Source organism: Schistosoma haematobium, chromosome ZW (genome assembly GCF_000699445.3).
Source record: "Schistosoma haematobium chromosome ZW, whole genome shotgun sequence".
Lineage (NCBI taxonomy): Eukaryota > Metazoa > Platyhelminthes > Trematoda > Strigeidida > Schistosomatidae > Schistosoma > Schistosoma haematobium.
The window spans coordinates 14,457,898-14,474,817 of NC_067195.1; the positions used below are offsets into that span (position 1 = coordinate 14,457,898).

Consider the following 16,920-nt stretch of genomic DNA (forward strand, 5'->3'; position numbering starts at 1 on the left):
AATTGTTGCAATCAGTTAAGCACACGTAATATATGACTAATTTAACAGATAGGTAGTTTAGTGGGATCGTGAATACATCATGATGGGGTTAGTCAAGAGACCTGTTATGTCTTTTATGGTCGAAATCTGATAAGAATTTAGTGATTCTAGATTATAACATATTAAAGTTATTCAAAATAAAGCTGATTAAATACTCATGACTCCACTGTATATATATGAATATGTTGAAATTGTATTTCCTGTTCAAGGATGAATATCGTTTCCTACTTGCTGGTGGTACTCACAAAATCAAAGAATTACCAAATCCAGCACCGGAATGGATATCCGATCGGATTTGGGGTGATGTGTTAAATCTTGCCTCCCTGCCTAAGTTTACCAATCTACCGGAAAGTATGACACAAAATCCTGATCAATTTAAACAAATTTTTGATTCATCTGAACCACATAGAACTATATTCCCTGAACCATGGCAAGCAAATTTAGATAATTTTCAACGTATTTTAATTCTACGCTGCCTTCGAGCAGATAAATTAACTAATGCTATGCAAGATTTTGTCAGTCAACATTTGGGTCAAAAATTTGTTGAACCACAAACTGCAAATCTTCATCAGGTATTCAAAGATAGTTCACCGTCAACTCCATTGATTTTCGTCTTATCACAGGTTAGCACTTTTCGAGAAAAAAAGCATTTAGTTATTCTGTTTAAACGTTTTCAATAAGCCATTTAGCGTAACATTCATTGTCAATGTAATTATTCTTTATTACTTAGTTTTCCTTAAAATAGTGAATTTTCATTATGTTGTATCAGTGAAATGCTTAACTAAATTGTTGTTGATACTAAAACAACGAATTTGACTCTGCATAGTGCAAACATGAAGACTAGTGATATGGACACATCTGACCTAGAAATAAACCAAAATGACATTTGAATACACCACATTTTAAGTGATTCTTTTATTGTCGGATTTGTGTAATTTTAACTGAGTATTATCTAGTATCTACTGACCAATAAATTACGATGTGAACATATTTGCGATATCATATAATTAAGCATCTAACTGGTTTATAACTAATTAAGTTAGGGCGTTAGTATCCGAAGGGAAGAAATAATGATGTAATTAGATCATACTGTCAAACCCGTTAAAGGGAAGATAGGCTTTTAGTATTTTGCGCTTAATTCAAAAAGCCATTTCAGATTAAATTCCCCTTATCTATAACATTGTAAAGGATACCCTGATTCACAGCTAGAATTGTTTTTTCCACCATTATATGGTGAAATTACTCAAATGCTCTCTGAAACCTGAATAAATAGAAATTGTAACAATTGAGTTCATGGGTTTGTGGTGGTCGGTATTCAATATAATCCTTAAACTTCGTATACAGTTCGTCTTGATAACCGTCACTAGATAACGTCCCAACGTTATATTAATGAGAAGGCGAATACGAAGTGTTGATTACGTTTATTACGGGACCAAACACAGATATCCAAAATTACACGTGCGTTAAACAAGCATGAAAAAGTTGTGCCGATAGGCAAGCAGGCAAGCGATCGAGCGAGTGAGTCAGCGAATATGAGTACGAGTAAGCGAGCACAATTAAGCGAGAGAGAGCAGCGAATATGAATAACATGGACATATATATGCATAGTGAAATGAATGAATCATCGAATCAATTTAGCGGTTAGTAGTAAGGCTAGCAGCGTGAATAAATGAGTAGGCAGTAAAGTAATGCTCAAGCATACATGTTCATACATTCGCAACAATAATAAAGATACAATGATATAGATAAACTGTTGCTGTACGGATGACTCAGTTCGTTAATAAGTTAACAAAATGACTTAACCGAATTAAATGTGAACAAACTCGATTTCACGTGAGTTGCTATAGTTCAATCTAAGCTAGACCACCAATCAAAACCCAGAAGCTTTCAAGTTTCGAATGTTGGTCCAGCTTAGATTGACCCATGAATTCAACTGTCAAAATACTACAGTCTCCACAAATCCCCATACTAAAAATAAGTTGTTCAAAATCAACTATTAAAAAAAATCATGCCATTATTCACGCATGCAATTATAGGCACTCTTGTTTCGCATAAGTTTTCCGAAATCACTAAGATCTTTACTTACGTATTTCACAGACAGTTGTCCAGTTATATCATTTCATTGATATTTTTGGGAAGCTTAAAGACTAAAATGAAAGCTATTAGAAATCATTTATAGCTCGATTAAAGACTAGTAAATACAAACATTCTCATTGAATATGTGTTTTTACTGAAGTGTATTTACTTTAAGATAATGAAAACAGAATACAAACCTTGAAGAACTCATTATTTGTCCAAGACTATCACATTTACTCAAATTCTCATTACCTGTTTTAATGACAAACTCCTGATTTGTGAGGTCTTTTCTGCTTATAGTTCGATTTAAGTAGTTTGGAAACTTTAACGTCATTTTTCACTGTCATTCAAGTTGGGTAGCATAGCATACACTCATTGAGTTAAATATGCCTTTTTTATCTACGTGTACAAAATGGTTTAAAGCCTCAGTAAAGAAGACTAATTCACTGAATATATAGAAAAAACCTCACATTAATCAATCAAAACAATCATACACTATATTATAGTCGATACTACTTACAGTAATCAAACGGCAAGCTAATTTTTCTCCAATCACTTACTTAGGAAATGGATATCTTATTGAGAAAGGCATTCAAAACAGATAGTCTGATAACTGTTGATGAATTTTAATTTATATCAACTTATTCTTAAAAGTTTACTTAGAAAACCATCTGGAAATGTAAATCAGAAAAATATTCCACGAAACAAATTATCATACAATTTGTTGTGGCCAACCTACTTACTTACCTAAACATTATGGTTCAGTTGAAAAGACATTATGAATCAACGGAGATGTATACCACTTTGAAACATAAAACAGCCTATTTCACTGTATCAAATAGCACCTGACGGTATAGCCTCAGAAGTAAATCATGTAACCATCCGAACACAAGTTTGATGACCCTCAGAAACCGTATGTATTTTGTTCATTGAAAAAAATATAATAACCTTTAAATTGTTGTTGTCTGCGTTACAATTTGTACTACTGGGTATGAGTAATGTTTTGAATTAGTTGCAAGTTCGGTCAGAATTTTGTGACATTTACAAAAATTCAATTACAGGGTACAGATCCAGCTTCAGATTTATACAAATTTGCTGATGAAATGAGTTTTGGGGGAAAAAAGTTGTCCGCTATTTCTCTTGGTCAAGGACAAGGTCCGAGAGCTGAAGAACTTATGCGAACAGCAATGGAACGGGGTGTATGGGTATTCTTCCAAAATTGTCATTTAGCTCCGTCATGGATGCCAACATTAGAAAGACTTGTTGAGCAAATTGACAAAGATAAAGTAAGTTTAAAAACACTTATCTTTCTCAATATGGTATCACCGAAATAGTCATTACCACCAATCAGTTTAACACCAGTGGGCAACTTGATCGAATGAGTTGACCGTTCTATTTAGTACAGGGATTATGTCGATACTGATGAACTAGTTGTTCATTAAGTCTTTGCACTGATCCACACTAAACGCCTAACTTTTGTCCATCTATTCTTCACTGTGTATCATTGCATCCTCATTAAAATATGTTTTACAAATATTAGTTCATGGTTTACAGAAAGGCTTAAATTTAACTACCTTAAAAATAGGCTAAGAAAGGGTTTTGTTTAATGAAAACTTTCGGGGTTTACACACGTTTTCAAGTTATTGACAATATTTCTAACGTACCATGTCTATACGTGATAAAATACGAGCCTCATTCCAAATAAAATTATCATGAATTAGGTAGACAAACATCTCGTGTGACCATTTTGTTTATACATAATATAAACTAAGGCAATTTAAAGCAAGTTCAAAATTATTCAAAGTATCAAGTTATATTATGTTTTATTTATATTTGGTGTTAAATAACAATTCAATTTTTTGTAATGTATGTTAAATTTAAATAATGAATTGAGTCTAGAAATTATATGATCAGTTGAATGTATTAATTTATTGTATTCTGCATTAATTGCTAGGTACATCGTGATTTCCGATTATGGTTGACAAGTATGCCAAGTCCAGACTTCCCTGTTTATATTTTACAAAATGGATCAAAAATGACGGTTGAACCGCCTAAAGGTTTAAAAGCTAATTTATTAAGAATATATCAATCAATAAATGATGCTTATTTAGCGAATGTACCTGCTAAGGTTTGTTAATAATAGTTATACTGACTATTATTATTATTAATATGATGATGATAAATGCTTTTCTTTTTAAACACATTAGTTCAGTTCATTAATAATTTGTATCACGAAATAGCACCGCCTTGAAAACCAATAAAAATAAGAGAGGCCTGGACAGCTATTTCGTTTCACGTACGAGATTGTTCAGCTGAGAACTCAAACGATCTTAGATTAGACAGAACCCATCACTTACGAGTTTTGTGACAAGCACAATATCCATAGATTATTACGTTAGAATCTAGCCCTCTACACTTTTGTCTTTAATTATTTAGTGGCAAGTTACAAACAGCAATGTGTAACTGCTTTACTTTCTGTATGAGTGAGCTTTACCAGCCAGTTTTTTATTGAGAGGTAAAGAACCTAGCTCGAAACAAATACCTAGTTAAGATGTGAAGTTTCTTTGTTTGACTATTTTGTGGAGAATAGTTTGATTAAAGTAGTTTTTGTCAGAGACATTATTTTTCCAGTGTTTCGTAGCTTCTATGCTTCTACTTTTACTATTCACATTAGTTGAGTACTTATTAATTATCTTGTTAGCAATCAATTTATTAAGAGATAATTGATTGTTTAAGTTAGCATTAGCCAAAGAACCGTTGTGAAACAGGAGATAATTGAATAATTCTGCTTCGTACAGTATAACTTGCAAGCTGTACATGTATTTGACACCAAATGAAACTCAGTACAAATTCATTGTAAAGGAGTATATTCTCATTTTCATGAAATATTTGCATAAAATATTCAATTTAAATTTAATTTACATCATAGACTAAAACTTATTAAGCCAACCTTTTATAACCGAAGAAGCATCAAACAGTTTATTTTGCCTCAGTTTGAGACGTCATACCAATAAATAAACTATATTTTCAACACTGATGAAGCTCAACCTTTAGGTCTGATGATGTTTGTCTTTTACTTCGGCCAACTGAATTGCTATTCAGTGATTTCTACTTCCATCTTTAATCAGTTCATGATATTTGCATCAGTTATACCTGTCTCACGATTGATATGATCGAACTCTACTATCAATATGTATTAGCTAGAACATCAAGAATTTTGAATAAAGTTAATCACCAATCAGCATATAATTATTCGTTTTGGAAGATAGACCAAGATGTTAACTCTTGAACTATTTTCTTTCTTTTGTGTTCCTCTCATTTCAGAATGATGTCTTTCGGCATCTATTTTTATCATTAGCATTTTTCCATGGTGTATTAATTGAACGTAAAAAATTCGGTCCACTTGGATTTAATATACCATATGAATTTACAACTGGTGATCTAAGAATATGTATGGATCAGCTTATAATGTTTTTAGACGAATATGATGTCACACCATATAAGGTAAAAAGGGAATTAATGCTTTTTTGTCATAATAAGGAATTATTTTGATAATGATACGAATTTGTTTATTTTTCTTCTTCTGCATAACACAATGACTAATTAGATGAGTAACAGTAGTTTAGTGGTTCGAGACACGACTTTTAGTCAGTATGTCGTTGGTTCGAACCCCACCCCAACTACTATGGTTTTAACAGCTGAATAGTACCGCTGAGTCTCATATAAGTAATCTGATTTACAGCAGAGTACTCGATGAGAAGTTCTACTGTGTAAACCATCTACAATATTATTAATATCGTCATCACCATGAATAACAGCAAAAACCAGTTGAAATATTCGAAGTAGAGGTAATAGAATGATGTTCTCTTTAATATTCCACTCATATTCTTATCAAAATAAGTTATAAACACTAATAGACATGTAAATATACGGTAAGTTAAGGAATTTACATTAGACTTATAATTCTGTTATGCATGTTTTATAACATGACGTGGGGATAATTTGTTTAAAAAAAGGAATCTTAATAAACCCAACTAACTAAATATATTCCGTGCACTAAGTTGTGTTATACTTGGTTAGCATGTGTTTGTGTGAAGGACAGAAAAACTAACCAGTTCGCATCATTAAAGCCACAAGAGTGGTTTTCAAACCTGTAACCTATCAGTTTAAGAATAGACCTCTAAAAGTAAGCATTATAACAAACGATATTCTTCCACAGCGTATTGATTTAATTCAAAAAGAAATTATTCAGCCAACCATACTACTCCGAGTATATTCAATTAGTCTAGATTTATAATAAAAAAGTATCTCACATATAATTAATATCATAAACTTCTATTTATATTCAAAGGTTCTATGTTATACAGCTGGACATATTAACTATGGTGGTCGTATAACAGATGATTGGGATAGACGATGTGCAATGACTATATTAGATGAATATTATTGTCCTAAAATATTAGGAGATAATTACAGTTATTCAGCATCAGGTATATATCATCAGTTACCGGGAAATACAGATCATGCTGTAAGTTCACATTATTGAATTATATCACAATGTTAAGAAACTCTTGATATATGTTTATTTTTCTACTTGCAAACATTGATTTACATCATGACAGATTAACAAACAGAGAAACAAGTGAGAAATAAATGAATAAAATAAATAACGATAACTGGAAAAAGGATTATGATGGTTTACTGTACGTTTCAGCCACCAATCAGGTCCCGAATGAACTCGAAAAATGAAAACATACGAATACATTGGAGTGGATCAAAATAATTACAACTGATCCGCCTCAACAGTTAGCTGAACTGTTTTATTAAACTTGGTTAGGTGGATATTCTGCACGTTCAGTATAAAACAACAATAGTTGAATCTGACTAACTGTTTAGTCTCTTGAGATATCGTATGGCCTGTTAAGTTAATGATATATACACAAAAGTGGACAAATAGGTAAATTCATTCAGGTTTTAAGTTAGCAATTAGAACATTTATGATAATTTTAGTAACCAATTTTGATTACTGAACTATGAGTCGTCAATTTCTGGTGCATACCAAATGTTTGACTTGAAACGGTCATTCTATTTTAGTGATAAAAGCAGAACACATCGATTTATAGCAATCAAAATTACAAATAATTAAATTGATTCAATGAGAATTCTTCTTATAATTAGGATCAACAAGATTTTTCTAATTGTTGTGCTTAATTTGCTTTCCTTATAAAACTATTATTAATCAGTAAACTAATGTTTAGTATGTTTGATCTCGCTATGGTTCACATAGAAATGGATTTTGTTAGTCTTATATTCATAAATGATTTAGCTAGATGAAAGTGTAAATGAAGAAGAATGAAAATGACTACTGTTGTGATTCAATCTTAGGAACATTTTTTTTAGAAAAAAAATACGAAAGACGATTAATTACCCTTTTTATTCAAAAGTGATTTAAAGAGAATTTATTTCTATTTTCGTTATCCAAACCAATTAAGGGTGATAAAACTCGTTCTTAACATTTTAAAGAGACTGCTATAAAGTCATACAAAACTTAACATCTCACGTAGTTGTATAAGCTTTCAAAGTTAAGTATCTGCTAACAATGATATTAGGTCACAACAAATTACTAGGTGAAATGTATGTCAGATAAATTGATTATTTGCCTACTGGTTATCATGCAGAAAAAAAATTAATTATCTTGATGATCCAAAAAAACACATAACCAATATATGGCTGAAATTTGAATTTCTGCGCCTAGTTTAATGTTATTTCTTATGAATAGTTCACCTAGAGCTCCTCTAGAGTATGTTCTGGTCCCAAGCCTGGGTGAAGAAGGGTTTAGTGTAAGTTATTCTCATCCTGCAAGGAAAACCTTGATGAAAAACGCTAACCAGAAAAAAACGTCATTTCTCAAAAAAGGTAATTTTCAAATTATTAGTTAGAATTTATTACGTATTTATCGTTATTAACTTTCTACCATTGAAATTTTCCACATCATTATAGTTCGTTTTTCTTTACTTAATGACTAAAACATTAAATCATAGGTATACCTTGATTACATTCGAAGTTTACCAATTAATGATCCGCCGGAAATCTTTGGATTACATGAAAACGCTAATATTACATTTGCTCAGAATGAAACTTTTACACTACTAGGCTATTTATTATTGTTGCAACCAAAAACATTCAATACATCTGGACATGGAAAACAAAGTGAAGAGATTGTTGAAGAAATTAGTCGTTCGCTATTAACAACATGTCCACAATTATTTGATTTATCGAGCATAATTCAAAAATATCCAGTTATGTATGAACAGTCGATGAATACAGTTTTAACACAAGAAGTTATCAGGTAAGAAGAGATATGTGTGTACTTAATAGATGGATTGATATTTATTGTGTCTTATAAAGTACTGATTTTTCGGAAGCAAAGCAAATACTAATTAGTGGTAGTAAACATAATTTACATCCAGAAATTGCTTCGACCTTGTTTGTTTCCTTTAAGCGCTACTCTGTACAATACATTAGAAATAGACAGTTTTTGCAGCCATCATTAGCTGTCCTCAATGAGGCCGGATCCATGAAGTAACGTTTTTAATTAGCATTGAAACGACTTTCTAGCGTATGTGGTCGGGAAGATCATTTAGATGATGCTAGACTTCATTGTTTATTTCATCAGAATTTTACTCAACAGAAATAAAAACGTTAGATTTATTACATAACCAGCTACTTTTCCCCATGATTTAATTCTTTAACCCACAAGTCACAATAAGGTGTAAGTCACTGCAGTAAAATTTTATCTTCAAGTCATAGTATGTAATGTCAAGACGAGAGAGTTTAGATCCTGATTCCTATATGCTCGCTATTTGAGTACATATAAACTCTTCACTTTCCAGTTATATCAAATGAAATTTATGATAACGTCGGAAATTCCATTCTCACCAAAAGTTTAATCTTTTAGATATCAGAGTAACATCATGTTCGTATGTCATTCCTTAATTCAGAATAAGGAAAACCATATTGACTATAATTTCAAATTAGTGTTTTCCAACTCCTCTTGTGAGATATTTTCTGCACTACTGCTTTTTGCGATAACATTGAAAATTTACTATAACTAACAGAACTTACCTGTTTGCAGCTTTTCTAACAAAAAAATCAGTGATTAAATTTAAGAAAAAGTCATGTGATTACAAAATCTCTGCTGTGATGTTCAACACAATGAAGTTGTCTTTATCCTGAAATAACAACTATCGACGTCATGGATCAGCCCCGAACCTTTATTTGAACATTCTTTGTTCAACTACTTGATTAGTGAGAAAAAAGCTTGTGTTTATTTGTCAAAATGAAGGTACTGACACTATTATCACAAATCGGAAGAAATATATTTCAAAGCATCCTTCATTGCATTTGATATCAAAAAAATCTTTAAAAATATTCAAAATAGTACTACAGAACAAATTCAGCAGAAATTGATTAAAGTCTTTAAGAAAATAACGTAATTATTTACTCCTGTTACTCCTCGTGAAGGAGCATAGGCCGCCCACGAGCACTCTCTATCCAACCCTGTCCTAGGCAATCCTCTCCGGTTCATTCCACTTGACACTCATCCTTTTCATGTCTACTTCCGATTCCCGACACAATGTGTGCATTGGTCTTCCACTTTTCTGTCTCCCTTCAGGATTACAACCTACGGCTTGCCTCGTGACACCGTTCAATGATTTCCGTAATGCATGTCCTATCCACTTCCAACTTCTTTTCCTAATTTCCTCTTCAGCTAGAAGATGGTTTGTTCTCTCCCACAATAGGCTGTTGCTGATGGTATTTGGCCAATGGACATTCAGTATCTTGTTTAGGCAATTGATCACAAATACTTGTACCTTTTCGATGATGGCTGTGGTGGTTCTCCACGATTCAGCTCCACACACTAGAACTGTCTTTACTTCCGTATTGAAGATTCTCACTTAGATGTTAACTGACAGTTGTTTTGAGTTCCATGTGTGCTTCAACTGTAGGAATACGACACTCACTTTGCCAATCCTCGCCTTCACGTCTGCATCCGGCCCTCCTTGTTCATCGATTATGCTTTCCAGGTAAGTGAAGGATTCCACACCTTCCACAGCTTCTCGATCAAGTGTGGTTCAGATGATGTGCTCCGTGTTGTATTTGAGGATCTTGATTTTCTCTTCGTGTGTCTTGAGGTCTGGTGATGCAGAGGCTTCTCACACACTGTTTGTCTTGACCTGCATTTGTTGATGTGTATGGGATAGAAGGATCAGGTCATCTGCAATGTCTAAATCTTCTGATTGATTCCCAGCTGTTCATTGTATTCCGTACTTTCCCTTACACGTTGAGGTCTTCACAATCCAGTCGACCACCAGAAGAACGAGGAAGCAGGAGAGTTATCAGCCTTGTCCGACTCTGGTCCTTACTTGAAATGCATCAATCAGCTGTCGTCCATGCACCACTTTGCATTGTAGTCCGTCTTATGAATTCCCCATGATGTTGACGATCTTCTCATGTACTCCATAGTGTTGAATAAGGTTCCATATGGTCGTCCTATCTACACTGTCAAACGTCTTCTCATGGTCAATGACTTAGATGTACAGTGACGAGTTGCACTCAACTGACTGTTCAACGATGATCCGTGGTGTTGCGATTCGGTCTGTGCACGACCTATGCTTACGGAATCTGGACTACTGATCTCGAAGCTGGATGTCTACTGAATCTTTAGTCGTGTCCAGCCACACTGTAGACAACTTTTCCTGGTGCTGATAGTAGTGTGATGTCTCTGTAGTTCTCACATTTTCTCAGATCTCCTTTCTGTGTTATCTTGATTAGGCGTTCTTCTTTCCAGTTTTTCAGTGACACTTGTTCTCCCTCCTAAATACTTTCGAATAGAACGTGGAGAATGTTGCAGTTGCTTCTGTGTCCGACTTATGTACTTCAGGTGGTATATTGTCGGGTCCTGTTGCTTTCCCACACTTGACTTGTCTGATGGCCATCCTGCATTTTTCGATCGTTAGTGGAGTGATATCTTTCAGAAGGTCTGTGTGTACTGCTCCGATATCCGGTGGATTCAATGGAGTTGGCCAATTCAAGAATTTCTCGGAGTGTTCTACCCATCTGTTCCTCTGTTCTTGAATCTCGGTGCTCGTATGGCCTTCTTTGTCCATGACTGATCTCTCTGATTTACTATATTTCCCTGATAGTTTCTTCGTCGTGTCATACAGTTGTTTCATATTTCCTTCTCTTGCAGCTTTTCCCTTCGTCGTTGTTAGCCCTTTCACATATGTCCGCTTCTCAGCTCTTAGAGTCCTCTTCATTTGCTTGTTTGCTCCTGTCTATTCAGCTTGTGTCTTGACTTGTTCTGTTCTTGTTCGGTTGTTTTTAATTACCGTCTTCCGGTTCTTCCATTCTTGAACCTTGTCCAGGGTTTCCATAGAGATCCACTCTTTATGAAGTTGCTTCTTGAGGCCTAGAACATCCTGACACATTGATCCCTTTCCAGTTGTCTTCCATAGTGGATTCTTCTTCCTTCCGTAGATCTTGTGAAGCTTATAACCTGTTGTTGACAGTAATCTCGAACTTATTGAGCCTGTTAGTATCTTGAAGAAGGCTGTAATGAACATTTTACTGCTGTTTCAACGTCGAGTTTAAGTTCACTGATGTGTTCTATAAGCAAACTGAAAAAATAGCGATGGGTTTACCACTTGAAGCACTTCTAGTTGATTGTTTCATTGTCAATCTCAAAAACATTATACATAGACCAACAGTTGGCCGTCTTTTCTCCATTCAAAAAATATGTAGATGATGCTTTTTATTTGTGGCAAAAATATTAATTTCAACGACATCCTGGTCAGGCCCAATAGATGGCATCAATCAATCAAGTTCGTAATGAAATCAGAGTAATATTTGGAATACACCTGATAGTTCACTACAAAGATCGATACATAGAAAGCCAACCTGGGATGGTTAGTACACGAATTTTCAAAGTCGGGTTTCATGAAAGAAAAAGAGAAACCTGCTCCATTTTCTGTGAACTTGGATTAGATGAATCTGTACCGATGACACAATCAACAGTAAACCTGATAAACAACAGCAGCTACTGTTCAACAGTGAATTAGATTCGTTGAGAAAAATCTGAAGCCAAAAAAACAGCATGAAATGTGTCTATAACAACATAGAAGATCCTCTTTGTGGATAAAAATAATTAACGTACAAGATCTATGAGAAAAACGTTTTATTCGGTTGGACTTCGTATTGTTTTCTCTACTCGACATTTCATTAATATCTGTTTGAAGTATAAGCTGTCACTTTTGGTCTAATCAATGGGGATGTATCAGTTTAATCGTTCAAATGGAGCAGGTTATATTGGCCACACGAAGGTAGACCTTTCGAAATGCATCTCTCAATATTACCCCGCCTGGCTACCTAAAGGACTACAAAGCTCTATTCTGAAACATTGATTTAATTCTGGTCACTGATTCATCAGAATCCTCCTTCAAACTCATTCATGTAGTCAGAAGAACTGGTTCAAAAGGAATACAATTTAAAAGCTTATATGCAACAGATTATAGTTAAATAAGTAGGACAATATTATTAGATTTTTAGCAATAAGTGAATCGCTAAATCGATATAATAATAATAATTAATAAAAATCCTGTTTTAGTAAAGTTACGTTCTTCAGGGATGAATGATTTAATCGAAGTTTAGTTTGTCTTTCTAATGATATATTTTAAAATCCATACCAGTCATTAATCAACATTCTTAAACTCAATTAACTCAACTAACAAGGTAAGATGAAACTGTGCGAAAAGCTTTATTGAAAAGGTTGAATTATAGTGATTACATCTTATGAATACTTATAAATTAACAGACTGACAGGAACATGAAGTGGGTGACTTTAGTTTAATGAGCAACTCATTTATTTCTAGAAGTCCCTCATCCCTGTACTTTTATCTTCAATATAGATAGAACAACCTATTAATTACTTGTGAATAAATTCTAATTGTTCACTTCCCAATTTTATACTGATAGTGTTATCTATAAAGACAATCAAACCATCTGAGTACAGAGAAAATATCATCGAACAGATTCATCCGAGCTAGAGAAAAAACCTCGACCAGCATTTCAAACGCTATTTTTCCCTATTTCGAAATCTATTAAGTGGAACTATTAGACGTCAGTGTGGGCTTTTGGAGACTGTTGAACTTTATTGAAATCACGAACCGATCTAAGTTAGGAAACCATTGAAAACCTGGCAGCACTGGACGGGAATTGTTTCCAGGTATGGGACACTCAGCAGTGTGCAACCACTACCCCGCAGCCCATAAAACATTGGATCTCAGCCTAGTTGTCTAATGATTAATCGTTCTGGGCTCATCCCTCAGTTGTGGAGTCATGGATGCGCATTTCCGAGGACGTAACGGCTGTTCAGTGCTACCAGGTTTTAAATGGTTAGCTAACTTAGATAGGTTCGCGACTTGAATAAAATTATTGAAGCTGACCAATGAATGATGTGTAGATTATTTGATAAGACTAACATTTATGGATGAACTTTCAGCGACGCTAAAGTGTCCTTGGGAAGATTCACCTACCTACTAGTGTATAAAAAGGATCACAAATTGTTGCTGATTATTCGAATTCAGAGTTACAAGCTAAGTTAGGAAGTAAAATTATCATTGCGAACATCAGTTATAATGCCAAAGTGCTATTTAACCATGCAGATAGATGAATTTCGTGCTAAAATTCTAGACTTGCTGTCTTAAGTTTCATTGGTTTGTCCACAGCTTATAATCTCGCCGATAGTTCAATTTCATTCTCTTATTCATGCTTTAGCTCAGGTAACTGATCTGTGTTTCTTTCATTCATTAAAAAAATAGATACAATAACTTACTATCAACTATACAAACAACACTGAATGATTTAATCAAAGCATTAAAAGGTTTTGTAGTAATGTCAGCTAATTTAGAAGAAATGGCTAGATCATTATTTGATAATCGTGTACCAACTATATGGGCTAGTAAAGCATATCCAAGTTTAAAACCATTAGCAGCATGGATAGAAGATTTAGTGATGCGCGTGAAATTTATTCAAGAATGGATCGATCATGGTGTGCCTAGTGTATTCTGGATAAGTGGTTTCTTCTTCCCACAAGCCTTTTTAACTGGAACATTACAAAATTATGCTAGAAAAAAAATTATTTCTGTAGATACAATTTCATTTGATTTTAAAGTAAGTAGTTCTTTTGTTGTTTTTGTTCGACAGTGTTTCATGTTCAGTAAACAGATAATTATAAATCTATGAATATGTACTTGCTTGACCTGTTTATAATCTACTTAGCAAGTAAAAAGGTCTATTAGCTTATCATTTTATAAACTGTGGTCAGTCAGTCAGTATAATTGAGGCGATTAGATTAGTGTTACTACCATGAAACACGCTTTACGTACCTAGGCAGCGTCAACGATAAACAAGGGAGATCTGATGCAGATATGAAGGAATGGATTAGCAAAGCAAGGGGAACATTTCTACAACTGGAGAATGCCTGAGAGTCAAATGAACTATCACCTAAAACCATAATCAGAATTTTCCATTCAGACGTCAAGATAGTTCTATTATACGGGACTGAAACTTGAAGAACGACTATCAAGAAGTATAGGCATTTATGAACAGCCGTCTATGAAAAATATTATACATCCATTGGCCGAACAGCACTAGTAACAACTTATTTTGGCAGAAAACAAACCAAATTCCATTTGAGGAAGAAATTAGGAGAGGACGCTGGAGTTGGACAGAACTCATATTGCGGAAACCATCAAACTGCATCACGATGCAAGCGATAACTTGGAATCCTTAAGGCGAAAGGAGAAAAGGCAAAGCAAAGCACATATGACTCCGGGAATATGATGCAAGCATGAAGGCCATGAGTAGCAATTGATAAGGACTAGAAAGGAAAGCCGAGGAAAGAATCGCTCAAAGAAACCTGGTTGGCGGCCTATGCCACACTAAGCGTAATAGATTTAAGTAAATAATCTTGAAACCCAAAGTTCGATAGTTTGAACTGATTTTGTGCATACTTTTTCAATGGGTACCATACCATGTACTGTGAAAAAGTATTTAGGTTGGAACACCTTGTAAAATAGATAACTATGTGGGATTTACGCCACTCGGTTTTTCACGACAATTGAGATTGCATTCTGACCGTTGTGTAACTCAATGGCGTAAAACCTTAATAGGTATTACTCCAAACAAAAGTCAGTGACAACCTTGTTATATTTTTCTGTTATATTCCTCAAAAACAATTAGATGTACATTTTAACTAAATGAAGTCTACTTTAAGGTTTTTTTCTCAACATTTACTTATGAAAAATTACTTCTCTCTACGTTCTATTTGTTTAGAATACTGAAAGTAGGTTTTGTGTAATACATTTCTTAGTACCAGATTGACAGAGGTACTTTGACAATATAATAACAAGGAATTGGACAAAAAACTAACTGATTACGTATATGTGTGTATGTATCGGGTTAATTAACAACCAATAAACCCATTACAATGAACTTCAAACTAACACTTGATGAGATGATAAATTAAAAGCTCGAAAGACAAATCATTAAGGAATTCTTCATGTTGTAATTACACAACTAATCACAGCCTTCATTTTATAGATGAACTACTTAACAAATCTCAGGAAAATTTTGATAAACTGAGTTTATTTTTAGGATTCGCTCATGATATTTTCTTGGATTATGATAAGGACTTTAAAATCAAGCGACACTTAGATTATATCAAGGGCTTCAACGTAACTCAACAGGTATTAGAATAAAAATATGTACAAAAAGTATTTATAGCTGAAAAGGAGCATTCTGCAGATATTCAACTGTCTTAGCTGAATAAAACTTAGGACAAGCGCCAATCTAATGATTCTAGAAGAATAGCAGGGATCCATTTTATTTCATTTGGTTCATGCTATTCTGCTAGAATCTTCGTTCTTGCTCTCTTTAAGATGATAAAGGGGAGTATGTGTATGAAACTAATTTAATCGTTTCATGCTTTTACTGATACGCTTTCTACTTTAAACAACACCACATATTGAGATAGACGTCTTGCCATGTTGTTCTTAGTACTCGGTCAGTTTAATTGGGGGAAATTCATAATTTCACCTAACGGTTTAATTTCCTCCTGTTGGACTCTACACTTAAACATTTTACTTCCGATGAACCCAATACATAGAATAAGTATGAAATGTAATTATTCAGAATGAAGAATATGAGGTTCATGAACGCAAAATGCAAGAAACTCTGGACTTATATGTCAAGCCTGGTGGTACTTCTTAAAAAAGTCCATCTCTAACTCTTAGGGGAAGTAACTCAGTAAAGTGTATCCTAGTGTATTGAAAAGATAAGTAACCTACTACAGAAAATTGATAAACTTCTCCATAACAGTTAATAAGATTTTTAATTTAAATTCGGTTAATAAATACACTTTTAAAGATTATTATATATTATTATTTTATACATGAATAGGTAATGAAAGAGAACAATGCGAAATTGAATAAATCACCTGACGATGGAAGTTATATTCGTGGCTTATATCTAGAAGGTGCTGGTTGGGATTCCACACTCAATTTATTATGTGAATCACGACCAAAAGAATTATTTGTCAATATGCCAGTTATATGGCTTATACCAACAGAAAATCGTAAATCACCAAGTCAAGGAATTTATGAATGTCCAGTATACAAAACGTTAACACGTGCAGGTAATGTCTATTTAGTTATGGTCAAGGAATTTATAATAATAGTATATGAA

The 16,920-nt window shown here is 33.8% G+C and overlaps 1 protein-coding gene across 1 annotated transcript in view; it reads left to right on the plus strand.

Annotated features, from left to right (window-relative positions):
- DNAH1 (Dynein heavy chain 1, axonemal) overlaps window positions 1-16,920 on the plus strand; it is a 44,284-nt gene that overhangs the window by 26,020 nt on the left and 1,344 nt on the right. The window contains exons 12-19 of the mRNA XM_051210484.1: window positions 249-662; window positions 3,177-3,401; window positions 4,070-4,243; window positions 5,440-5,619; window positions 6,467-6,643; window positions 8,157-8,464; window positions 13,995-14,346; window positions 16,636-16,870. Of these exons, the coding sequence (XP_051070478.1) occupies window positions 249-662; window positions 3,177-3,401; window positions 4,070-4,243; window positions 5,440-5,619; window positions 6,467-6,643; window positions 8,157-8,464; window positions 13,995-14,346; window positions 16,636-16,870 (2,065 nt within the window). The remainder of the gene's footprint in view (window positions 1-248; window positions 663-3,176; window positions 3,402-4,069; window positions 4,244-5,439; window positions 5,620-6,466; window positions 6,644-8,156; window positions 8,465-13,994; window positions 14,347-16,635; window positions 16,871-16,920) is intronic.